Source organism: Oncorhynchus mykiss, chromosome 4, assembly GCF_013265735.2.
Source record: "Oncorhynchus mykiss isolate Arlee chromosome 4, USDA_OmykA_1.1, whole genome shotgun sequence".
NCBI classification, from domain to species: Eukaryota; Metazoa; Chordata; class Actinopteri; order Salmoniformes; family Salmonidae; genus Oncorhynchus; species Oncorhynchus mykiss.
Genome location: NC_048568.1, coordinates 22694471 through 22708484, shown reverse-complemented (window position 1 = coordinate 22708484; position 14014 = coordinate 22694471). Strand labels below are relative to the sequence as shown.

The 14014-nt window shown below is 42.6% G+C and overlaps 1 protein-coding gene across 1 annotated transcript; it reads right to left on the bottom strand.

The window, feature by feature from the left end:
- Nucleotides 1-1975: 1975 nt before the first annotated feature.
- Nucleotides 1976-11657, bottom strand: LOC110522345 (cGMP-dependent protein kinase 1). The gene is made up of 21 exons (XM_021600680.2): nt 11214-11657; nt 9649-9738; nt 9431-9493; nt 9168-9300; nt 8909-9075; nt 8692-8805; nt 8443-8548; nt 8275-8338; nt 8098-8175; nt 7703-7791; nt 7506-7571; nt 7375-7422; nt 7133-7286; nt 6825-6961; nt 6177-6266; nt 4828-4969; nt 4515-4678; nt 4214-4330; nt 4046-4108; nt 3822-3897; nt 1976-3376 (listed from the first exon to the last, which is right to left on the bottom strand). The coding sequence occupies exons 2-21, from the start codon at nt 9734-9736 to the stop codon at nt 3290-3292; spliced, it is 2046 nt and encodes a 681-aa protein (XP_021456355.2). The 5' UTR covers nt 9737-9738; nt 11214-11657; the 3' UTR covers nt 1976-3289.
- Between the last annotated feature and the right edge of the window lie 2357 nt (nt 11658-14014).

The window sequence follows — 14014 nt, the reverse complement described above, 5'->3', positions numbered from 1 at the left end:
TTGCTCAGATTGATCGTGCCGCTTCAAGTTTCAGCACCAAGTTACTTGAATCTGGCTTATTGTGACGTCAATACCTCTGATAAACACATCATGGCAAGAAACATAATGTTTTATTCAAATCAATAATAGTGGTAGCAAGCTATCAAAGTTGACCTCTGGTCCTTCTTCTCATATTCACGCTCTCCTTTTTGAACTGAACAGAACATATAGGCTCGTCCGCGAGTGCAATATTGCATTTTTGAGACTAGGCCTAATCAGAAAGTATTTCCACCATCCCAGCAGCGCAAAAGACTCAGGAAGGATGTACATTTTCTTAGAAATATAACTTTGCTCTCGAGCATGCACTTCATATAGGCTATGGATCATTTGATTGAGACCACGCTAAATAGACTATAGGCGCACTTGATGTTTGTCACACCCTGACCTTAGTTTGCTTTGTATGTTTCTATGTTTTGTTTGGTCGGGGTGTGATCTGAGTGGGCATTCTATGTTGTGTGTCTAGTTTGTCTGTTTCTGTGTTTGGCCTGATATGGTTTTCAATCAGAGGCAGGTGTTAGTCATTGTCTCTGATTGGGAACCATATTTAGGTAGCCTGTTTGGTGTTGGGTTTTGTGGGTGACTGTCTCCTGTGTCAGTGTTTGTACCACACGGGACAGGTTTCGGGTTTTCACATTTATTGTTTTGTAGTTTGTTCATGTATAGTTTTTCTTATAAAAAAACCATGAACTTCAACCACGCTGCGTATTGGTCCGCCTCTCCTTCGACGGAAGAACCCCGTTACAATATTGTGCGCTCAGTGGCTAATCAGAGATGAGGGGTGGCATCAGGCACACATCGATACACACACAACAACACCTTCCTCTTAAAAAAAACGTTTTTTCTTTAAAAAGTATGTATATCTATATAGGTATGTGTGTATATATACAGTATATGAATATATGTATCTATACTTGTATGCATATGGATATATATTTTTTCCCAAAGAATATATGGGGGAATGGAAATGATGCAGAACACCTTCCGAAGAACACCAGAACACCTTCCTAACATTGTGTTGGGTCCCCCTACCCTTTTGCCCTCAGCACAGCCTCAATTCGTCAGGACATGGACTCCATAGGGAGTCGAAAGCGTTCCACAGGGATGCTGGCCCGTGTTGACTTTAATGCTTCTCACAGTTGTGTCAACTTGGTTGGATGTCCTTTGAGTGATGGACCATTCTTGATACATTTTGGAAACTGTTGAGCGTGAAAAACCCAGCAGCGTTGCAGTTCTTGACACAAACCGGTGCACCTGGCACCTACTACCATACTCCGTTCAAAGGCACTTCAATCTTTTGTCTTGCCCATTCACTCTTTGAATGGAACACATACACAATCCATGTCTCAATTGTTTCAAGGCTTGAGAATCATTCTTTAACCTGTCCCCAACCCCTTATCTACACTGATTTTAAGTGTCTTTAACAAGTGACATCAATAAGGGATCATAGCTTTCACCTGGATTCACCTGATCAGTCTATGTTATGGAAAGAACAGGTGTTAATGTTTTTTTTCTACACTCAGTGTTGAGCCTAATAAGCAACTAATTATAAAACACTGAGAAATATTGACATTTCATCAATTACAAATTACATTAACCTCCCCTGGACTAGTTTTTTTTTCAAATCTAAACCCTCACCCTGACAAAAATGCAAAAAACATGACCCTCCCCAATTTTCCTCCAGGTCCCAATGATGTACATTTCAAACCATGCCTTACAGAAGGAAACAATGTTGTTTTCTTCTTCCTCCTCCTCAAAAGCCTGCCATGACAGAGCTCTACCTCTCTGCCACTTCAATTCAAAATCTGTAGTGGTAGAAAACCTCTAAATCGGATCACATTCATAAAGTGCGTTGAAATCCGTAGCACAGTGAGTGAGGAGAACAGGTTTCCCTGGGGTGAAACAGACTGTCAGTAAGACACATAACAAGAAACATGTTTATTAAGTCGATTTAAGCCACACGGGAAACCTTAATCAGGATCTGGAACAGTGGTTATAATACTCTTCACAAAAAGTCAGGATCCATACAGATGTATTTTATCTAGCTTATTATTTCTTTAACCTTTATTGAACCAGGCGAGCCAGTTAAGAACAAATTCTTATTTACAATGACAGCCTGGCAGATACACACAACGGAAAAAACAATAGTAACAAACACTGAAAGCTGTTGTTGGCAGCTTATCAAAAATATGATTTATCATAATAGTATTATTGTCAATGACAATGTGTACTGCCCTTGGACCAATCATATTGATCAATCATTCAGCGCCTTTTTAATCCAATAGGAAACCGATGTACTTCAGCCCACCATCACAGATTAGGCATAGCCCCAGGAGATTGATTTGTTGTTTTGTATTTCCTTCCTGATAAGAGTTGTTTGTCGTGAGTGGACTGATGACTTAAAAGAGCTTTAGTCAATCTAACAGACACTGTAATGATGTTTGAATGATACATAGTACATCACTCCATACAAAACCTGCTGTCTGTACTAAATTACATTACAGGACTCAGAGAACAGACATTGAGAACACACTATGCTGTGCTGAGAGCAGATAGTGTTCCTTCCTATTCAGCCCCCTAGTGCTGACATGTTGTACTACAACACCTGTTCTCTATGTTTATTAAGGGGTCATTATATTTATTTGAAAGTGAAACACATACATTTAGTATTCTTTACAGACAGTATATGCTACAAGGCATAGACACTAACACAGTAAATACAATGACAATGCCATCCAGAGTTACACAGTACAATGAGTGTCAAGGGTAAATTCATTAATTTTGTCCAACATGAGACATTACATCCAGCCATTTATATTTACTCATCTTTCTTTTGAGCACAACACACACATACAGCTTTCAGTGAGCACATGTCAAGTTAAGATGGCATCCACAAAGATTAGAAGGTATGTATGCATGAGTGGCTGTTCTTATTCACACATTTGACTTCACACCTCTCAGTGTTGTACAGTATCTTTTACCAGAGGGTTCTGTGAAGCCAGCATGGTGAAATTAGAGCCTTATTACAAAGTAGTCAGAACCTATCCATGTGTATCTATGGCTCTGGGCATAGTCCTATTCCTGCCCCTACGGTGCATTGGTCTTTCAGAGTCTAAAAGGTAACGGGACCATTGAGGTCACCAAGAAGTAATCTGGTCTGGATCCACCTATCAGTGAGCCCCGGTGTGACCTCTGAACTCTGACCCTCTTGGACTGTTTCTGGTTCAGGTTCTGGTTCTGGTTCTGGTTGGAGTCAGAAGTTTTTGTCCCAGCCGGAGAACTCCTCGTCGGCCTTAGCTTGGTCGAAGGGGAAGCGGTCAAAGTTGATGTAGCATGGACCCTGGAGGAAAAGGGGAGGGGAAGAGCTCAGATCAGTGGCTGTCTGGGAATGACGTTGACACTGGATATGACACAGTGACTAAATGACAACTAGTTACCACTCAATCCGTACCTTGAACTTGTATTTGATCTTTATAAAGTGTGAAAAGCTTTATAAAGGAATTTGTGTTCACTAATAAAGCAACAGCTGTTGCAGAGAAATTTGGTTTGATTCGTTGCGCTGTGGTATTATGTCGATGCATCAGAACCTCTCGCAGTAGGTTTTCTCGCAATGGTGGGGAACTTCGTTATAGACCACATATACTGTAAACTAATAATTTACCATTTGTAAACTACTTATCAACCCGTTTATAAATCCTTAGAAGTATACCTTGAATGTAAAGAGTTACCTATTGAGCTTCACATAGATTTTTTTTTTTAAAGATGTGTGCTGAGGCTAGACTGACCTTGTGTATGAGTCTGATTGTAGGAGCCTCCACCTGGCCCACACGAAGCTTGTGCCAATTCATACTACTGAACCACCTGGAGGGGAATACAGGAGAGGGGGATGAATCCTCATAAAAGAAAGGTGACTGACAGAAGAAATGTACTGTACAGTGTATAGTACAACATTTACAACAGTTCCAACACCAACAAACGCACACCAGACGATTGGGATCCTCATGGTTACCTGTGATGGCGGACATCTTTGATCCCATTCTTGGTGTTTCCCAGCCTCTGACCCGGCCGAGGTCTGTGGGCCACAACACAACACAAACCATCAATAACCAATCAAAACAAGTATGAAAAAGAGTTATAACATCACACTATATCCTGCACCTAACACATCATCCCTAACCTGCACAGTTTACTGATGAGGGACTTGGCCCCCTCGCCCATGTAAGGGGGGAACTTGAGCAACCCATCCAAAATTTTAGGGTAGATCTTTGCGGGCTCGGAACTGGAAAATGGGGGGCTGAAAGGCAAAACAGTCCATTGGTAAAACAGTATTTTAGATAATCCGGTGTGTGTATGTTGGTGTTGGAGCTGTTGTAAATGTTGTACTATACACTATACAGTAAATCATTCTGTCAGTCACCTTTCTTGTTTACTGAAATATCAAGCTGCTTTAAACTTTTCCGTGCTGATCTGTACAGTACCTCCCCACCAGCAGCTCATAGACCAGGATGCCCAGGGACCAGAAGTCAGCAGCGAAGTCGTGTCCCTGGTTCTGGATGATCTCTGGGGCCATGTACTCAGGAGTACCACAGAATGAGTAGGTCTTATCACCGTGAACTAACTCCTTAGCAAAACCAAAGTCCACCTACATGTAAAAACACACACATTCAAACATGCACAAATACACACACAGAGAGTTATCTGAATGCATGAACTCTTTAGCATCGCAAGCGATTGAAGAGTTGAAGCAATGAAAGAGGGAGAGCCTGATGTTATCATTAACATATCACCCACCAGTTTGACGTAGCCCTTGGCATCCAGCATCAGATTCTCAGGCTTGAGGTCTCTGTACATGATGCCCTTCTTATGGAGGTAGGCATAGGCCTCTACTACACAGGCAGTGCAGAACACAGCAATGGGCTCATTGAAGCGGCCACTGCCAAACACAGAGACAAAGCAGATAAATCTTCAACCTCAGTTGTGTATGTCTGAATTTATACAACGGGGGGTTCTAATACTGAATGCTGATTCGTTAAAACCGCATTCCAGACGGTGTCTATTCCACAAGTTACCACCGGCTAAATCTATGACTTTAAAATGCCTATATACTCTTCCATCTGACTGCGCAATCCACTGTCTCATCAGCCCAGCCAGGCAATTTAAAAACTTGATTTCCACTATAAAAATACATTATCTCACATTTCTTTTCGACTAACATTTGGTTTTCAACAGCGGAGATTTGTATAAACCTTGCTGTTTGTCTCTCCGACATTTGCAACATTGTTTCCATATTCAAATTCAATCTCCAGCTGTCCCATAGTAATGAACGTGTCGGGAGAAGGAACGAGACAGACAGGCAGGCAACGTTTCTCAGCCAGTCGAAATCATGAATAAGCTGGCATCATATTTATGGATATATACAAAGAAATATCAATTGAAAAAAGATAAAACTAAATGAAGTGCAGCTAGTTTGCAGTCTTTCTAGCTTCCGTTTGAAGTGATTGTGTTAGCGGTGTTGTTGGCTAGCTCCTCTGAACAACAGTCTCCTGATGAGAGAGCACATTTTCTATGCCAGGCGAAATTTAGCCTCATTAACTTATTGTTATGGACGTATTCAAATAAATGTCACTAGAAAACTGCTTAAACAAATGCAAAGGCAGCTACTGTTGTTATTCTGGCTGCACTGTTTGACGTTGTTGGCTAGCTAGCAAGCAAGGGATAATAACGTTGCCAGCCAGTATGGCAATGGAACATTTAGAACAAACGACTGGGTCGCATCCATAGATACTGAACAAAAAGACTGAACGACTGGGTTGCGTCTCTGTCAACCGAACCGATAGAACGAACGACGAGCCGGTTTGTGTAGCAACCATAGTTTTGTGTCGGGACTATATCTTGTGGAAGGATAAAATAGTATGAATAAATTAAGCAAAATAAAGTTTTTATGAAAGTATGTCAATCATTATTTGAATATGTTGGTAACCCTTTGTATAAAAGGGATGCCCTTGAAGCCAGTGTTTGGAGGATATATTGGCTCGATTTCATCTCGGGCCTAACAACACCCATGCCGACAAAGCCTCCAAAACTCCAGCTTTTCGTGCATGATCACTTAAAAGTAGACTTAGTCAGCAATGTTTCCTCACACTTCTTTGAGCTTGGTCCAGATCTCCCCTCCTGCACAGAACTCCATAATCATGTAGATGTAGCGAGTGTCTTTGAAGGCAAAATGGAGCCTGAACAGTGAGCGAGAGATAACACAGGGTTAAATATGGTACAGTTTCCTCAGTCCTCCTGGACCTTGAGGGCCACAGCAGTGTCTGATGGTTTTCCCTTCTCCCTTAGTACTTTAGTGATTAATGAATAACATCGATTGATAAGGGGACAAAGAGGGTTAACATGTTAACTTAGATGATGATGGTTGGACATTAAAGGTTAGAGGTCAGGGGTCGCCTACCCCCACAGTCTTAATGAATACCATCAATTGACAAGGGGACAAAGAGGGTTAAAGTGTTATTGTAGATGATGATGGTTGAAGGTTAAGGGGATACCTAGTCAGTTGCACAAGTGAATGCATTCAACCGAAATGTGTCTTCCACATTTAACCCAACCCCTCTGAATTAAAGAGGTGCAGTGGGCTGCTTTAATCGACATTATCGGTGCAGTTGTTGTTTGGGATTAACTGCCTTGCTCAACGGCAGAACGGCAGATTTGTCCACGTTGCCGGCTCAGGGATTTGAAAGAGCAATATTAACCACTAGGCTACAGTACCTGCCACCTAGCCCCACAGTTACCTGACGATGAAGTCACTCTGGATGGCTTTGAGGATCCTCTTCTCAAACAGGACGTGCTCCTCCTGTTGCTTAGCAACAATGTGCTTCTTACTGACCCGCTTCATGGCAAAGTACTTCCCATGGTGCAGCGTGGTCACCTGGGGAAAACAACAAAAACAGTTATAAACTTTTGATCTAAAAAGAGCCGTTTCACTTTGAATTTTGCTTTCAAGCACCTTAAAGGGGGCAGTAAACTTTCATTAGTTAGTTTCAGCCACTAACTATACCAATAAAAAGCCAAACACTACAACAACACCAAACACTTGTACCAGTTCAACGCGACCAAATCCTCCCACTCCGAGGGTGACAGGTTCTCCCTGGTAGCGCCCCTCCTGGTACAGCACAGGGATCAGGTCCTTCAGCCTCAGAGAGGAACTAGGACTGGTCTTCTCTGGAGCATCTGGCTCCTCCAGGAACGTAGAGCTGATGGTGGACCACAGACTACAGTTAGATTGCCTGACTAGAGTGGTAAATATAGAACTAAATGGACTAAGAGTGTCTTTGTACTCACTCATCATGGAGCTCCAGGTGTTCAATGGGGATCGTCTCCTCAAACACCCTGGAGGGGGAACATAACAGACCATCAATCATTCCAAAAAATCTAACCGATCAAGAAATCCAATTAGAATTGTTCAGACTCACTCCTTATCGATGGAGAAGCAGGTAACAGGGCCCAGAGCAGTGCAGGTTGCAGTCCTCAGGATCTCACTGTAGGTTATATACAGATCCACACATAATGAGCAGCCACACTGGCTAATACTGCACACCAAGGCCCCTTTATTGTACAACAGCAAGTTTCTTTATAGCTTTACTGTAGGTACTAATGTATCCATGGTTACCGTATGAGGGCCAATTCCCCGAAATGCTCCCCTTTGCCCATCCTGCGAATCTGTTTCTGCTGCCTGTTCACCTTTTTAGTCACCTGGACCTGAGGGCAGACACATGCACACACACTCGTTTTTGTCCTCGAGGCCAGATTTATTTGATAGGCAATTCAGCACCATTATGCCATTGAAAAGAGAGCAGTGCAAATAAAGTTAAATTGACACAGACGGGTCAAAAGGTTGAGTTTGGCAATAAACAAATCGGTTGGTAAGCACAGGTAAGAGTATTGTAGACGCCAATCCTCCACTAGCGTAGTTAGTTGTTGTTCCCTGTGATCATCAAACAAAGGATGTACAGAAACAGAGTGTTTTGGATCACAGAGCCACCAAACATGTCCCCGTTACTGTACCTCTCCTTTAAGGATGATGTAGAATGTGTTGCCCTCTGCCCCCTCACGCACAATGACGTCATTGTTCTGGTACTTCACCTAAAAGAAACAACACATTTTCTATGGGATGTATGTGCTAATGATCTGGAAAAAAACGATCTAGCATGGGAGAGGTGTGTAAAATGGCTGAGCACAAACCTCCTCCATGGAGTCAATGATCTTAGAGAGCTGAACGTCATTCAGGGTGTTCAGAGTCCGAGACCTGATAGGTAAACATATAAGAGCAGAATTAGCAGTGTGCATGTGTGTGTGACCAAGAGACAATGACCAAGTATGTAAGTCATGAGGTTAAGTGTGTAAACTCACGTCTTCAAGAAGCCCATTATCTGTTCACGTTTCTTCTTGGACTTATTGGTCATGATGGTTCTGTACGTCTGTCTCTCCATACACCACAGACTCACCACTGTTTTAGCTACGATGGGGAGTGAGGCGGACAATTTATTCATAACAACAAGCAATATTAATTTCACTGCACACGCACAGTACAGACAGTAGGAAGTTACACGTAGTTAGTTATTTTGTACCACTCAATAGTCGAGTTCTAAAGCATCTTACCTTTGACTGTGGCAGTGCGTTTGCAGTTATACAGAATAGCCAACTCTCCAAAGACATCCCCACAGGTCAGGGTTCGAAGGTTACGACCTGCTTGACTGACATAGAGCTCACCCTCTGAATGTGGAGAAGAAGGGGTGAGGGTTATTGTTTAATTGGGAATAATAATCAGACGTACAGTAGCAACACCGAGCAATGTTTTAGAGAAATTCACACATACCTGCAACGATGTACATACTGTCTCCCTCACTACCCTCCTTGATGACATCATTTCCTGGTTTGAAGTCGATGGCCACCAGGAGCTCCACCATCATGGTGATCTGCTCATCGTCAAGGCGACTCAGGAAGTCGTTCTTCTGGATGGCCATGACGATCAGACTTGTCTCGCTGCGGAAGGAGGCATCACACCACCATACAGTACTGGTGTCACATAACTCATGCATAGCCCTTGCCAATCATGCATAGCCCTAACCAATCACCTGACGGTCTTCTTGACTTTGGTCTTCAAGATCTCCAGCTGCTCCTCTGGGATTGGCTCAGGGGCCATGACAGCCGCTCTGCTCTTCCTGACCTCCGGTTCCCCTTCATTACTGTTCCTCTGAGCAGGGAACTCTGGGATATATAGACACCACACACAGGAAATTAGGGTTAAGATACATGATGTTCTATGGTTAGTGATCTGACACAAAATGGCTGCCATTCGTCACCCAGGGGGTTGCCATAGTCACATGAATCCCCTTACCCAGGTCATGATAATGACTGTGAAGGTCCTGCAGCAACTTCTCCTTCTCCTGCAGTCTTCTCTCTGGAGGTGACAGGAGAGCATTGTATTGGTTGGGATAAATGTGTTTTAAGTCATGGTTTATTTCATGGCTGCAGTCTTTGTTGTGGTCAATCATGTTCATATGGTCTTGATCTAAGTTATGCTTGCGGTCATGGTAGTCATGGTCGTGATCGTACCTAGGTCCTTGTTGTGGTTCTGCAGCTCCTGGTTGATCAGGGTCTGTTTCTCCAGCTGCTGCCTCAGCTCATCTACCTGGCCCTCCATGGCTGAAGGGAGGGGTGGATGCATGTGAGAGGAGTCACAGGAAGGTAAACACATGGACATGAAAGCATACACATGAAATATAAGCACATTTGCACATTAATTCACACTCATAAAAGCTGCACGAAACATGCATGCACACACAAACAGTATGCCCAGTATCTGTCATTAAATTGGCACACAGTCAGTTCTCAGTGAGAGGTCTACACTGTGATCATGAATAATGGACACTAATGATGGGCTGCCAGCTAGGGGCACTATGAATACTGTACCACCCTGGGAAGACATCTCATATAGAACCTGGTATCACTAACCCAAGCCTTGTTGGTCATTTATTGATGGTCACTACCACCTGCCAGTATTTTGTGACTCTATTATATGCGTACCCCTGGCAGTCTCACAGGTCAGACAATTGTTTGGGGAATCGAAGCTACCTTTAGTGTGTGTGTGCAGGCATGAATTTAAACTGGTGCATATCTTAAGACATCCACTCTCTCATGGTAGCACAAAATGTTTGTGTTTTCTTGAACATGTGTGCCTGTGCATATACATGTAGCGACCCCCTCCAATGTCAATAATCTCACTGGGCCTGGGGACATAGATCCTTGCTTGCATGTGCATGAGCATACAGGCACGCACAAACACGCAGGCACACACACTTGGACAAACACACACACACCTGTGAAGAACAAATACAACCCAACTGATGTTTCCATTGACCAGTTTACAATGGCACTGATTGTGAGGGGCTTCGCCGTCTTAATTTCGTGGTCATTTAAAAACTGTTTTGGTCTCTGTTGACAAAGCATACATTTGTTGACAGAGCAAACAAAGCACAAGGTTAGCCTAGCAATTAGCCTAGCACACACATCCACATCAATACAAACTGAGCCAGGGTTAGCCTAGCGCCCTCACTTCACGTGACCCCAATTACCTTTCCTTCACCCTGAACATTGGACAGGGCAGAGATTAGGCGTGGTGTTACAGATTGTAAAGTCACCCAGCAAACAACTAACAACAATATAGGAGATAAAGAGACATTTTCCACTCTGTAATTAAAGACAAAACTATTTCATTTCTAAATGTCATTGGTTAAATGTAAAGTGCATGTCCATCATGTTGCAACAAACTACTTGCTTATTTTATTTTTGACTTATTTTTCACTTCAGGCTCTTCTTACCCATGACAATTAAGGTAAGGCAATTGTCAATAATTTAGCTTTCTAGGAGTGCAGCCATTCTACAAAAACACTCAAATCGGACAGATTTGGATAATGACCTCCATTACCTGGGTTAACCATTGAGAAATGATTACCTCACATAAAAATCTACTGGCCCCCAAGCCAGTCACCACAATCACAACTCGACCCATTAAAATGAAATGCATGTTACTGCAACTGAGCTCTGATGTAGCTCCAACAGGACTCATTTAGGCTCAGAGACATTGATTCTACAAGGGAAAAGACTTCGGTCAGACTCACCTGTAGGTTGTGTAGAGAGGTGGGGTAGGAAGGAGCGTGAGTCTGTGTAGCTGCTACAGTTCCTACATGGATCTTCACATGAGGCTCAGGACCTTCCTCCAGCACTCCGTAAATCCACTGATACGGTAAAGTATTGTAGGTCCTGTATCAGGTTGTCTCCATCTGAAGGGGTAACTTGATCCAAATGCTCCTAGGCCCCATGCAGAGTCCACTCATTTGTACAGACACAAACACACTACATTTACCTAATCCTGTATCTTTCCTCTCCCTCACTCCCCTCTTTCTGACCTCACCTAGGTCCCTCTATGCCTCTACTCGTACTGCTCTCTCTCTCTCTCTCTCTTTCCCTCTCTCTTTCCCTTTCTCTCTCCCTCTCTCTCTCCTTTTCCTCCTCTCCCTCTCTCTCCTTATCCGACTGCTCAACAGCTCCAGAGTGTTGGATCATTAACCAGACCCCCGATGCTCCTCTTATTACACCAGGTAGAGGAAGACGGGGGAACCGAGGAGGAGGAGGAAGAGGAGGAGTGACGGGTGGGGGAGGGGGGGGGGGGAGTAGGGATGGGTGGGGAGGGGGTGTTTGAGAGGGCAGAAACTCAGGGAGGTGGATGTAAAGAGGGCCAGGGAAAAAGAAGAGATGGAGGTGAAGGGGGGAAATTAGGGAGGGCAGAGGATTGTGGAACAGGGGGATGAAGGAGTGGTAAGAGAAAGGGATACTCCTCATACTCCTTCAAAACACCCATAAATACACAGGCTGGGGAAGGGAGAGCGGTTACCACATGAAGAAAATACTCTGGTATACTATGGTATAAATACTATAGTAATTACTGTAGTGGTTTTGTGGACTTTACTGTAGAATACTGTAGTATTTACAGGTAACTATAGTATAAATACTGTAAAATTGTAGACCTCCACAAGTCTGTTTCATCCTTGGGAGCAATTTCCAAATGCCTGAAGGTACCATGTTCATCTGAACAAACAATAGTACACAGGTATAAACACCATGGGACCATGCAGCCATCATATCGCTCAGGAAGGAGACATGTCCTGTCTCCTAGAGATGAACGTTCTTTGGTGCGAAAAGTGAAAATCAAGCCTGGACCTTTTGAAGATGCTGGAGGAAACTGGTACAAAAGTATCTATAAACACAGTAAAACGAGGCCTATATCGACATAATTTGAAAGGCCACTCAGCAAGGAAGATGCCACTGCTCCAAAACTGCCATAAAAAGTCCAGACTAAGGTTTGCAACTGCACATGGGGACAAAGATCGTACTTTTTGGAGAAATGTCCTCTGGTCTGATGAAACAAAATTAGAACTGTTTGGCCATAGTGACCATCATTATATTTGGAGGAAAAAGGGGGAGGCTTGCAAGCCGAAGAACACCATCCCAACCGTGAAGCATGGGGCTGGCACCATCATGTTGTGGGGGTGCTTTGCTGCAAGAGGGACTGGTGCACTTCACCAAATAGATGGCATCATGAGGGAGGAAAATTATGTGGATATATTGAAGCAACATCTCAAGACATCAGTCAGGAAGTTAAAGCTTGGTCGCAAATGGGTCTTCCAAATGGACAATGACCCCAAGCATACTTACAAAGTTGTGGCAAAATGGCTTAAGGACAACAAAGTCAAGGTATTGGGGTGGCCATCACAAAGCCCTGACCTCAATCCTATAGAAAATATGTGGGCAGGACTGAAAAAGTGTGTGCGAGCAAGGAGGTCTAAAAACCTGACTCAGTTACACCAGCTCTGTCAGGAGGAATAGGGCAAAATTCACCCAATCATATTGTGGGAAGCTTGTGGAAGGCTTCCCAAAATGTTTGACCCAAACTAAACAATTTAAAGGCAATGCTAACAAATACTAATTGAGTGTACAGTATATACACTTCTGACCCACTGGGAATTTGATGAATGAAATAAAAGCTGAAATAAATCATTATCTTTACTATTATTCTGACATTTCACATTCTTAAAATAAAGTGGTGATCCTAACTGACCTAAGACAGGGAGTTTTTACCAGGATTAAATGTCAGGAACTGTGAAAAACGGAGTTTAAATGTATTTGGCTAAGGTGTATGGAAACTTCCGACTTCTACTGTATATGGAGGGATATTTTGAAAACACAATGTAAGTGGAAGGATAAGTGGAATGACCTCCAACCAGTGGTGAAAAAAGTACCCAATTGTCATATTTGAGTAAAAGTAAAGATATCTTAACTGAAAATGACTCAAGTAAAATTGAAAGTCACCAAATAAATTTCTACTTGTGTAACTAGTAGGTTAAAGGTTAAAAGGTTAAAGGTTAAAAGTATTTGTTTTTAAATATACTTAAGTATCAAAAGTAAATGTAATTGCTAAAACTTACTTAAGTATCAAAAGTCAAATTAAAAGTGTAAATAATGAAAAAATCCTTATATTAAGAAGGCACTATTGGCACTATTCTTGTTTTTTAATTTATTTACGGTTAGCCATAACTGACAAATGAAGCGTTTGTGTTTAGTGAGTCCACCAGATCAGGGGCAGTAGGGAGGACCAGGGATGTTCTCTTGATAAGTGTGTGAATTGAACCTTTTTCTTGACCTGCTAAGCATTCAAAATGTAACAAGTACTTCTGGGTGTCAGGGAAAATGTATGGAGTAAAAAGTATATTATTTTCTTTAGGAATGTAGTGAAGTAAAGGTAAAAGTTGTCAAAAAGAAAAATAGTAAAGTACAGATACCCCAAAAAGTATTTATCCTTAAGTACTTTACACTAAAAATATACTTGGTGTTTGTATAATTGGTCCATTGCTGATATACAGTA